The sequence below is a fragment of the Chinchilla lanigera genome, unplaced genomic scaffold (genome assembly GCF_000276665.1).
Source record: "Chinchilla lanigera isolate Chin_1 unplaced genomic scaffold, ChiLan1.0 scaffold00102, whole genome shotgun sequence".
NCBI classification, from domain to species: Eukaryota; Metazoa; Chordata; class Mammalia; order Rodentia; family Chinchillidae; genus Chinchilla; species Chinchilla lanigera.
Window position 1 is genome coordinate 7,630,509 of NW_004955503.1, and position 12,096 is coordinate 7,642,604.

A 12,096-nucleotide genomic window follows, 5' to 3' on the forward strand; every position below is an offset into this window, starting at 1 on the left:
TTTTGGAGATATATCTAGAAATGTAACTGCTAGATTATACAGTAGTTCTATTTTTAATTTTTGAAGAAATCTTCATACTATACTGTACGAGGGTTCCAATTTCTCCATATCCTTCCAAACATCTTTTATTTTTTGTCTTTTTGATAACAACCATTCGTAGTAGATTTCTCATTGTGGTTTTGAGTTGCATTTCCTTATTGAATATATTTCCTACATCTTGTGGTTTTGAGATTGCATTTCCTTATTGAATATATTTCCTACATCTTGTGGAATTTTTATGCCTTCTTTGGAAAAATGTCTATTCAGGTCTTTTTTCAAAAATTGGAGTATTTCTTTTTCTGTTTTTGGTGCTGCATTGTTTGAGTTCCTCATATACTCTGGATATTACTCTCCTGTAGAAAGACTACATTTCAAAGATATCAGGCCTCAAATTAAAGTGCAGATTTATTTTAAGTACTACATTTAATGTCAATTCTTTTGTTCTGTGTATTGTGTAACTTGGAACTTGACCTATCTGTGTACCCATACCCATCATGTTGTATGAAGAAAGGTGGAGATTATTAAAGTGTTTGGAGCTAGAACAGACATTGAAGGACACTTTCAGTCTCTTGTATATTTTATACTGTTTACATGTGTTTAAAGAAATAAAAAGTTTGTAATAATTGAGGGAAAGAGACAGAAGGCGAGGCGGGAGAAGAAGAGAGATGTTAATTCTATTTCTATTGTGGGGTGTTATATCTTTTTGTCTAAGAGAGTAGTTTTAAGGATTTTTCTTTAGACATGTATGTAAGAATGCAATGATGGCTATAATTTCCTGCCCTACTAAAGTGAACACATGGGCTGGGGATATAGCTCACTGGTGCAATGCCTGCTTGCCATGCACAAGGTCCTGGGTTCAATTCCCGGTACAATCACTCAGTCAATCAAGTGAACACAATTATGAACACAAGTTTAATACAACACTTAGTCTAGGTTTAGAGTGACCAGTGAGGCCCATCAAAGATGGATGTCGATTGGCAGGAAGTGACTGTGCAATAGGTTTCTATTCCTCCTGGGTACCCTGGAGTTGAAGAGGCTGGAAATGAGAGGCCGAACAGGTTGCATCTCTCAGGTCATGTGGTATTAGTGGCACCATGAATAAAAGCAGAGAGGTAGGTGGGAACATCAGTCCCTTCTAGGTATCTTTCAGTTAACTCTTGAGAATTTGGGAAAGGGAATGAAGGAACGGTATTTACTCAGTTTAGTTATCTGAGTAAAGGCAACATTTGCTATCTTGGTCACCAATCCTAATATATTTTTGTATTGAATAACAGATTGGTGCCTGAATACAGGGAATTAGAGGCTCTGGAATGTGGGAAGGGTTTGAGGGTAGCACATTCCTTATTTCTTTATAGGGTAGGGAATATCCAACAGTATCTACATCTCTGGTCCTCAGCTGCCTCTGCTTTATTAGACTGGAATCTAACCCAGGGACAGATGTTCAGAGCAGACATCAAATCAGGAGGGGTTCACACAGAAGTCAGCCAAGTCTTTGGGAACTTAAATACATGCTTTGCTTTAACCAAACAAGACAGGATTGTTTTGCTTTTATTTTACCAAATTGCAAGTTGAGCCAATAGTAGAAAAAGTAAATGAGTCATTTGTGTTAACAGGGCCCACATTAGACAACCGGTCATCTCTTCTTGGACTAACTCATAGGTTATGTAACAAATTCCAGTTTTCAACTTTAAAACAAGTTAGTATGTTTTGAAAGCTATTTGGCTGTAACCAGTAGAAATATTTTTCTTGTGTTACAAATAAATATAATGAAATTAGTGACGTTTGTTGAGTTTGCCCCTCCCACTTAAATTTTTGTTCACTCAAATGAAAAGGGCATCACTTTGTTTTCTCAATGTAAAAGTAATGTGCTACTGACTTTAAAAATTTAACAAGAAACGGGTAGCAATCCTAGTACTGTAATCACAGCATTCTCAGAGGCTGAGGCAGGAGGATCACAAGTTCAAGCTCAGGGCAATTTAACAAGATCCTGTCTCAAAAAAAAAAAAACAAAAATAAAAATAAAAAAGGACTGAGGATGTAGTTCAGTGAGATCAATCCCCAATCTCCAATCCCAGAAAAAAAAAACCCCAAATAACAAACAAACAAACACAAATAAACAAAGAGGAAAGTTCAAGAAAGCAAGACACTTCCACTTATTTATCTCCTTTTCTGAAATGTTGACCCCCATTTGGTGTAAGAGTGCGGGGAGAGGGTGGGGAAGTGGAGGGGAAAAAGCAGTTGGACTGGGAGTAAAGAAAATACAAAATTATTCCTCCTCAAAGAAAAATCAGAAGGCAATGGACATGGGAACAATGGACATGGGACATGCAGTCTGTCTGTGTTAACCAAAGAAAAGGCAAATTCCAGTGGCAGGGAGAAGGCACTTCCAGTCTCTGTGATTTGCAAAAAGGAAAAACGAACGAACGCGGTAGGTGATGTGACAGGGAGAGAAGAGCGAGGGCTGGCTCCAGCCCACTGCTGGTGGGAGTGGTAACTTGGGTCTGATCTCAGAGGTGACGTAGCCCTCACGTGACCAGGAGCTGACGTATGCAGATGTCCTTTTAATCCTGGTCTTCGTGTGGTCCAGTTGCCCGCTCCCTATTTTTACCCAGAGATCTGGTGAGCCTGTGGTCGGTGGTAGGCAGAGGAGGAGGTAAATGCGTGGCTCCTAGCAGGTCTGTTTGTGAACGGGCGCTGCTTGGGGATCCCTGCCTTGCGGGCAGTGGAGGGCGGAGACCAGAGGTACACAGCCTTTTCCCTTTTATTTTCCTTGCACTATTCCTGGTCCTTTCGTAACAACAACAACAAAAAAGGTAGACCTTGGAAGGTGGGAGTCCAGGGGAGATCCCGCGCTAGGAGGGAGTAAAACTTTGTTATGCCAGAGATTTGAATCAGAGAGGGCAGGTGATAAGTTGGTGTTCTGTGTACTGGTTCATCTGCCAAGCCAGAAACTTGGGATGTGCGACTGTCTTTCCCCTTGTTTTTCAGTAGAGCGCTGTACCATTCCAGCAAAGGAATAATCTACTCTGAATCTCTGCAGGTCAGTGCTAAGCTGAGATTGCTCCGCAGGCCCCGGAAGGGTGGGGATGGCTGAGGACCCTCCCTAACTTGGGACTCTTATCCGCTCTTCAGCAGTTTTCCTGTGTGTGTGTGTGTGTGTGTGTGTGTGTGTGTGTGTGTGTGCATTTGTAAAAAAGGATGTGACAGTGCCAACATGAAAAATGGTTAACGATGAAGGTGGATTCCGTTACAGAGTGGGACAGAAGAGATCATCTGATCTTTTTAGTTTTTTTAACTGCTAAGATTTTTCTGCACTCCTTGGCTCCACCTTCCTCCCTCCTTTCCACTGGTTCCAATCATAACTGAAGGCACTTGAGGGGCTTGGTTTTTGCACGGTCAGCCTGTGAAGATAGGGACTTTTACTTTCACCACTAGATCATTATGACTCGCTAATGCTAATGCTCTGCTAAATTCTTTTCTGGATGATGCAAGCCCTTCAGTTTTTATGTTGGAGTATGTGTTAAGAAAATCAGAGCATTAGCGTTAGCGAGTCATAATGATCTAGTGGTGAAAGTAAAAGTCCCTATCTTCACAGCAAAAATGGGATGGGGAGTGGGGAACACGCGCTTAGCTGGAGCGTTTTTGTCAGTGGAGTCCAGAGAAGTGCGACTAAGGTAAGAGATAAAAAGGTAAAATGTATCTGACAGCCAGGACCCCGAATTTGGAAGAACTGGTTTGGGGACCCTTTGAAGTGCTTCTCTGTTCCCTGAGCCTCCCGTCTTGGTTGTATCCCTGTCTCTGTGGATCTTGGCCCTCATGACCAGTACAAACTTCAGAGCCAAAAGTGAGAAAAATTGTCCAGGACCAAGAAGGTGAGAGTGAGAGTGAGGATGATGGTTTGCGAACTCCTGGGGTGGAGGATGATGGTGATTGTGATAGGGATTATAGACCTCCTCTGAGTCCTCCTCTTTCCCTCCTTTTCTACACCTGGAGGTTGCCAAAGAAGTGCTCTCTAGATGCTAGATACGGGAAGGAAGTGGCTGGTGTCATGGGAGTCCTGGGATGGAGGTGGGGAGGATGTTACTGAAAATTACTGTTTGGGGTACAGTGTCTTTGGTGTTGGTCCTCCCACCTAACATTCATGTCCAGAGCTGGTCAGTCCTTTGGTTTGGTGGACACAGAAACAGATGAGGGAGGAAGAAAATTGCTCTCCAGCAGTGGAAACTGGTATAATTAGTGGGGTGGGGTGAGGAAAACTGACCCCATACCTTTGATTTAGACGGTGAGGATGGCAGAGGCAAGGGTGGCCTGCGTGAGAACATTTCACATTTCAGGCTAATCTGGCATCTAAATACTACTCCTCTACCCATTTTGTTTCAGAGAAGGGGATATGGTGGTCACCTCTGGAGGAAGTGAATGATGGGGGTGGAGTGGTGGGTGGAAAGTTGAAGGAGTGGATCACTGGGGGAGAGGGAGAGAGGAAATTAATTTCAAAGCCAAAACTTTCTAAGCATAAGAGGGATCAATAGGTGGGGAACTGCAAGGAAGGAACTAGAGCCAAGGATTCAGGATGAGCATCCTATCCTTGGTTAGGTCTACTTACTTCCTGAACTCTTAGCACAGCCCTCTCTATTCTTTTGTCTGCAGGTCTACAGGGTACAGTGCCCTTGGAAGCTAGAAAGAGAAGGAAGCAACTGCTTGGATCTCTTCAGGTATATTTCATGACCTCATTGCCCTAGGACATCTTGAAGGACAGAGGTGGCAGGGAACTTTTGAAATCTTTTAAATTTGATGTTCTGGGTAGGGTGGTAGAATGTGAGGTTGGAATGTGGGGAAAATTTATCAAGTTAGCTTCCCAATTGAGTAAAGAAATCAGTGATCTTGATACCGAGCTCTGAGTCTGGGCCAATAAGCTCATGTTTTTACATTTGTGGTTTAGTCTGTGTGCATACAAAGACACAAAAGGAGAAGCCCAAAGCTGGAAATCTTTCCTTTATTTCTAGATTGCCCTGCGTCTGCAGTTGCAGCAGTCTGCCAGCAGCAGCTGAAGACTTCATCCCTTACAAGGAGCATTCTGGGCAGGAGCAAGCGTGCTCGGTGCCCAGGTTGAAGGATTCCCTCCAGCTATATCATGGGCCGCACAAGGGAGGCTGGCTGTGTAGCCGCTGGCATGGTCATTGGGGCTGGTGCCTGCTACTGCGTATACAGACTGACCTGGGGAAAAGATGCGAATGAGAAAATCTGGGATGATGAGGAGGAGTCTAGTGATATATCAGAAACTGGGGTCGAGGCTGAGCAAGGAGCTAAGACTAATGTTGACGTGGGGGCTGGAGTCAGACCTCAGAGTGACACTAAGGCCAAGGCTGAGGTGAGAGTGGGACTTGAGAGTGGGCTGGGTGTAAAGAAGGAGGCCCATTGTGGATCCCCGAGTGGAGGTGGCCTAGAAGCGAAGGCCAAGGCCCTTTTCAACACCTTGAAGGAACAGGCAAGTGCAAAAATGGGCAAAGGGGCCAGGGTTGGTAACATTTCTGGGAATAGGACCCTTGCATCAAGTTTGCCCTGCCCGGGAGGCAGAGGTGGAAGCTGCCATCCCAGTAAGAGTGGAGCTAGGGCTGGGAGCAGGGCAAATGGAAAATCCAAGGGAAAATCTCGAAGTAAGAGCACTAGGGCTCTACCCACAACATGGCCTGTCCGCAGGGGCAAATTCAACTTTCCCTATAAAATTGATGATATTCTAAGTACTCCTGATCTTCAAAAGGTCCTTAACATTCTGGAGAGAACAAATGATCCTTTTATTCAAGAAGTAGCCTTGGTCACTTTGGGTAACAATGCAGCATATTCATTTAATCAAAATGCTATACGTGAACTGGGTGGTGTCCCAGTTATTGCAAAATTGATAAAAACTAAAGACCCCGTTATTAGGGAAAAGACTTACAATGCCCTGAATAACCTGAGTGTGAATACTGAAAATCAGGGCAAGATTAAGACATATATCAGTCAAGTATGTGATGATACCATGATCTGTCGCTTGGACTCGGCTGTGCAGATGGCTGGACTAAGACTTTTAACAAACATGACTGTGACCAATCATTACCAACATCTGCTTTCCTATTCTTTTCCAGATTTGTTTGCTTTATTATTCCTGGGAAATCACTTCACCAAGATACAGACTATGAAACTAATTATAAACTTTACTGAAAACCCAGCCATGACAAGAGAGCTGGTCAGTTGTAAAGTACCGTCAGAGCTGATTTCCCTCTTTAATAAAGAATGGGATAGAGAGATTCTTCTTAATATCCTTACCGTTTTTGAGAATATAAATGACAACATAAAAACTGAAGGGCTCGCATCATCCAGAAAAGAATTTAGCAGAAGTTCACTTTTCTTTTTATTTAAAGAATCTGGAGTATGTGTTAAGAAAATCAGAGCATTAGCCAGTCATAATGATCTAGTGGTGAAAGTAAAAGTCCTGAAAGTATTAACCAAACTCTAATTGCTGTCCCAAGCAATACTGATGTAAATTTGTAGTTCCCACTGGGGAACAGTGTGTTTTTAAATGCATATATGGCAAAGAGATCCTGTCAGCTGCTCTTTTGGAATAATAAATACCACAGATTATTAATAGTCATTGATGTTGGGTTCAGACCGGACCATTTTAAGGACACCAAGTGAATATTAGAGCTTGCACAAACATTTATTGATTTTATCTTGCTGCTTAGATTGAAATTTTTTGTTTACTTTACATACACGGACAGTGAAGTAAATGTACATTATGAATAAAATATACTCTTTTGTATTGTTTTATATTTGTTAGTCTAAGACTCCTGTTTAATCAATAAAGTTCTGTATTTTGAGTAGAAGAAAAAAAGCATTGTGTGTGTTTGGAAAGACAGGATATATGGAAAGAAAAAGTATGGAATCAGGGGCCTCCAATCCTTGGACATGGTTACCAAAGGTGCTTCAAGGCAACAAAACTGCTGCACACAAAGGTGCTCAGGGAAAATTTTACAGAGGAGGGGAGACCTGAAATAAGCCGGGCTTAAAGAATAAGATGCAAAAGGGCAGAGGGCATTCGAAGAGGAACAGTGATGGAAGAAAGGCAAAGAAGTGGGAATTTTGCTCCAGAGAGAAGTCTGGTCTGCCTGGAGTAGAGAGTATGGAGAGGAGAGGAGGGGGATGCGGGTGGAGTCAGTGTTTGAGGGACGTCCTGTTCTCCTTTTCTTGGAGCACTTCCAGTTGCTGAACTGGGGTGTCTGAATATTACCACTCTCTGGCCCTGGGAGGCAACAAGGCCTTTCATGAGCAGAGGAGTGACGGGATGAAAGGAAAACAGTATGGTTGCTTTGTGTGTAGGATGGGTCTGAGTTGGGGTGGGGACAGGAGTGGGGACTGCAGATGAATCCAGTTAGGAAGTTAACTACCATAGACCTGGCAGGACATGAGAAAGGCATGGAATTTCACTGGTGGCTGGGAGTGGTAGGGACAGGAAGGAAGCAAGCGGTCTATTCCACTACAAGTTTTTATGAAGACGTAAAGAAAGGGTTAATTTTATTTTAGGGTCCTGGGGGCACATGATAGGGACATGTTCTCCTTCTTGGTGAGCTTTAGTGTCTATGTAGTGAATAAGAGTTATGTTTTGAAATAGTAAGAAACGCTAGTGGAAGAAAGCATGAATGTTAGTGCTTGTAGGAATTTCTTTTATAAAGTTGGTAGGAGGGAGGCTTTATGGAAGCATAGAGAGTGCTATTGGGATCCACAGAGAAGAAGACCCACTTGTCTCCCATGCCATAGGGTTGGTGAGAGTATGGGAGGAGGAGAACTCTCAAACGGAGATGAGGAACACGGAAAGCATGAGGTCTATTGAGACAGATGCTCCAAGTACCCTTTAACATGGGCATGCCCTTTGACCCAGTAATTTCATTTGTAGAGGTTTGCTTTTAGAAACTAAGCAAATAATCGGCTTGTACAAAGCTGTGCATCTTTCAATTATTGTGAAGGTGAAAAAAGTATAAACAACCCAAGTGTCCAAAATAGATGCTTGGCTAAACAAATATGTATATGTATTGAAAATGTTGATGAACATCTACAGTAATGTATATGCAAGAAGTCAGCATATAATCTTGTGTGAAGAATACGCTATAAAAGTACATAAAAAACATTTTATGAAAAAGTATACGTTTAAATAACCTATGTATACGCCTGGTCATTTGTGCATAGTCTGAGACTCTTAGTAGTTTTTTATGGATGTTATACTGATAGGCATTTTCATGTTTTTCTTTTTAAAAAAGTTCTGTATAATTTATGATGTTTATATAATAAATAAAAATTTCTTCTATACTTTGCAAAAATGGCTCTAAATAGTGTATGAGGGGCTTAGAACAAAAAGATAGATGGATATTCACATATTTATGTCTAAATATTTGGAAGATGTAACTTCAGTTGCTGAACAGTGAAGGTCTATCTGCAGCCATTGAAAATGCTGATGGACATCTACACTTTTTTGTTGGTTCTGAGGATCACATCCAGGGTCTGGCACATCCTAGGCAAGTACTCTACCTCTGAGTTATATCCTTAGGCCCTTTAATTTTTTTTGTGCCAGAAATTGAACTCAGGACCTTGCGTTTGCCATGTAGGAGCTGTGCCACTGTGCTATGTCCCTGGCCCCCCATTTTTTTTAATTTGAGACAAGATATGGTTAAGTGGCTGAAGTTAGCCTCAAAGAAGAGATACTCCTGCCTTCATCTCCTGAGGAACTGTGATTATAAGCATCCAACAACACATCTGGTGACATATACAATTTTTTTGCATGCAAAATTTCAACATATATTCTTAAGTGGAAGGAATATATATGACTGTTTACATGACTGTTTAAATAGTGTATCTATTTTTGAAAGGTACAGAAATTTATATTCATTAAAACTTCTAAAGAGTGGATACTGAAAGAATGTTATACCTAAATGTGTCTGGGGATGTTTTTGCATCCACTATTCTGTTCTGCTGAGCCACATGTCTGGTTTTGTGTCAATACTATACCATTTTTATCACTGTTGCTTTGCAGTATAACTGGAAGTCTGGTATTGTGATGCCTCCTGCTTTGCTTTTGTTGCCCAGGATTACTCTTGCTATTCTTGGTCTTCTTTGGTTTTATATGAATTTTAGTATTGTTTTCTCTAGTTCTGTGAGGAATGTTTTTGCTATTTTGTTTGAGATTGTGTTAAATCTGTGTGTCACTGCTGGGAGTATGACCATTTTGAAAACACTGGTTCTGCTTATCCGGGAATAGGAGGCATATTTTCATTTTCTCATGCCCTTTTTTATCTCCTTTTTCAGAATAATATAGCTTTTGTTGTAGAGGCCTTTTACTTCCTTGGTTAGGTTAATTGCTAATTATTTAATTTTTCTTGACGCTATTGTGAATAGTTTTGTGTTCCCAATTTCTCCTTGAGAGCATAATTGGTATACATGAATGCTTTTGATTTTTGTGTGGTGACTTTATATCTTGCTACATTGCTGAAATTAAGTTATTTTAAGAGTTTTTAAAAATTCTTTGGGTTTTCTAAGAGGAGTATCAGGTTTTCTGAAAATACTGCTAATTTGACTTGTTTCTTTCCTATTTGTATCCTTTTTATTTCTTTCTCTCACCTGATTGCTCTGGATAATGTTTTCAGCCCTATGGTGAACAGAAGTAGTGATAATGGGAATTCCTGACTTTACAGTGAAAACTTTCAGTTATTGCCCATTTAATATGATGTTTGTCATTGATTTTTCATAAATGGCTTTTATAAGATTTTATCACAAAGGGGTATTGGATTTTGTCAAAAGCTTTTGCCACATCAGTTGATATGATCATGTGTTTTTTGTCCTTGCTTCTGTCTGTGTCATATATTACATTTATTGATATGCATATGTTGAAACATTATTACATGTCTAGGATAAAACCCATTTGGCTGTGATGTAGATGAGCCTTTGATGATATGATGCCTTTTATTTGCCAATATCTTACTGAGGATTTTTCCATCTACGTTCATTAGGAAGATTGGCCTGTAGTTTTTATTTTAGTTGGGTGTTTTTCTGGTTTAGGGGTCAGAGTCATGCTGGCTTCCAGAAATGAGTTTGGAAGCAGTGATTCCCTTTGAGTTTCATTGGCGAGTTTGGCAAGTATTTATAATATAACATTTTCAAATGTTCCACAGAGTTCAGCAGTGAATCCATCAGGTCCTGGGCTTTTTTTAGTTGATAAGTTTTTCATTACTGCTTTAATTTCCTTGCTGGTTATTGGATTGTTCAAAATTTTTATGTCTTCCTTTTTTAGTTTTGATCATTCACATGCATCTAGGAATCTGCCCATTTCTTCATGATTTTCCAGTTTGTTGGAATACAGTTTGTCCTAGTACTTCCTATCTTCTGTATTTGAACAGTGTCCATTATGATGTCAACTTTTTCATTTCCAATTGCACTGACATGAGTCTTCTTGCTCTTTCTTTTGGTAATGTTCACTGAGGGTTTATCTATTTTGTTTATTCTTAAGAATGAACAAATCAGCTCTTTAGTTTATTGATTCTTTGTATTTTTTTTAGTTTCAATTTCATTAGCTTCCACTCTGAACTTTATGTTTTCCCTTGTTAATATTGATTTGGGCTTGAATTGTTGTTGTTTCTTCCCTCTTAGGACTTCTTTAACTGTGGTATGTTGTACTGGTGTTGTCTTTGCTTCCAGAACTTGTTGAATTTCTTCTGTGACCCATAAGATATTCAGGAGTGCACTATTGTTTCCAGATATTTCTAAATTTTCTTAGTTTCTTTTGTCATTGATTTTTTGTTTCTTTGCACTATTTTCTGATAATAAACATGGGGTGATTTTGATTCTTTCATATTTACTTAATTAGGCTTTGTGGACTAGGATGTGATATAGTTTGGAGAAAGTTTTGTGTGCTGCTGAGAATAAAGTGAACTCTGTTGTAGAATGGTAGAAATTCTGTAGACATCTATTAAGTCCGTCATGTTCAAGGATGTGGTTCAGCTCTGATATGTCTTTATTGATTTTTAAAATTTGTTTAGTTGATCTATCTCTTGGAGAAAGTGGGGTTATTGAAGTCACCCACTATGATTACATTAGTGTTTATTTGGTCTTTTATGTCCAGCAGTATTTGTTTTAGGAAGATAGGTGCTCCTGTATTTGGTGCATATATATTTACAAGTGCTATCTCTTTTTGTTGGATTTCTCTTAACTAGGGCAGGTGCCAGCAGACTGGGTGAGCTTGTCTGCAACTGAGCAGAAAAGTAGGCTAGTCAGGCAGGTGCTGAGTAGACTGGGAATGCCCTCCTATGATTCCACAGGCAAGCAGGAATCAGTCACTCACCAGAGTACACTGTGTGTGCCAGCCAAATTTATTGCCAGGCTGCAGTGTCCTCCTTTTTTCAGGAAATAAAAAGAGGCAAGGGGACCTTATTATCAGATCTATCTTGTGTAGATTGAGTTTGCCACACATTTGAGTTTCCGCATTTTTTTTTTTTTTTGGCGAACTTCTTGGGAATGACAGTTTCTGCTCTGAACCTGCAGACAGTAAAACAATGGGCAGCCCTATGCACTGGATTATAGTTTTACATAGTCCTATGCTTACGTTTTGTTTGATCTACAAATCTCTTATTTTAGATTGATTTGGGCCTCAGGATGTGTGTCCCTCCTTTTCTTCCAATTACCTGTGTTTTTAGTGGATTTTCTCTGAGGAGCTCCAATGTGACTCCTCTTGTATTCTGCCATATTGAATCCCCCAGCATCTGTTGTTATATGATTGCTTGATGGCAACTTTTGCTTGAATGATGCACATTCTGAATGAAAATTCTAGAAAATGTAGATTACATTTTCATGATTATAGAAGATTTTCTTTAGTTTTGGGAGAGCAGTTTAGGAGTAAGTTACAGTGATCCAATTGACAATTGAGATAATTTAAAATACATTTTGAGGGCTGGGGACTTAGCTCAGTGGCAAAGCACCTGCCTGGCAAGCGCAAGGTCGTGAGTTCGGTTCCTGGTACCAGAGAAAAACCAAAAAAAAAAA

The 12,096-nt window shown here is 40.3% G+C and overlaps 1 protein-coding gene across 9 annotated transcripts; it reads left to right on the forward strand.

The window, feature by feature from the left end:
• The first annotated feature begins 2,579 nt into the window (after positions 1-2,579).
• Armcx1 (armadillo repeat containing, X-linked 1) lies at positions 2,580-6,907 on the forward strand. Of its 9 annotated transcripts, none has more exons than XM_005406961.2 (4): positions 2,580-2,781; positions 3,028-3,079; positions 4,687-4,751; positions 5,043-6,907. In XM_005406961.2, the coding sequence occupies exon 4, from the start codon at positions 5,171-5,173 to the stop codon at positions 6,530-6,532; it is 1,362 nt and encodes a 453-aa protein (XP_005407018.1). In that variant the 5' UTR covers positions 2,580-2,781; positions 3,028-3,079; positions 4,687-4,751; positions 5,043-5,170; the 3' UTR covers positions 6,533-6,907. The 9 variants fall into 9 exon arrangements, with proteins under 9 accessions (XP_005407018.1, XP_005407019.1, XP_005407014.1 ...); XM_005406962.2 differs by having other exon boundaries at positions 3,031-3,079; XM_005406957.2 differs by having other exon boundaries at positions 2,580-2,692.
• Positions 6,908-12,096: the final 5,189 nt, after the last annotated feature.

What these genes read in the sequence shown, in the direction of transcription:
- Armcx1 (XM_005406961.2), top strand. Translation starts at nt 5,171, where the DNA reads ATGGGCCGCACAAGGGAGGCTGGCTGTGTAGCCGCTGGCATGGTCATT.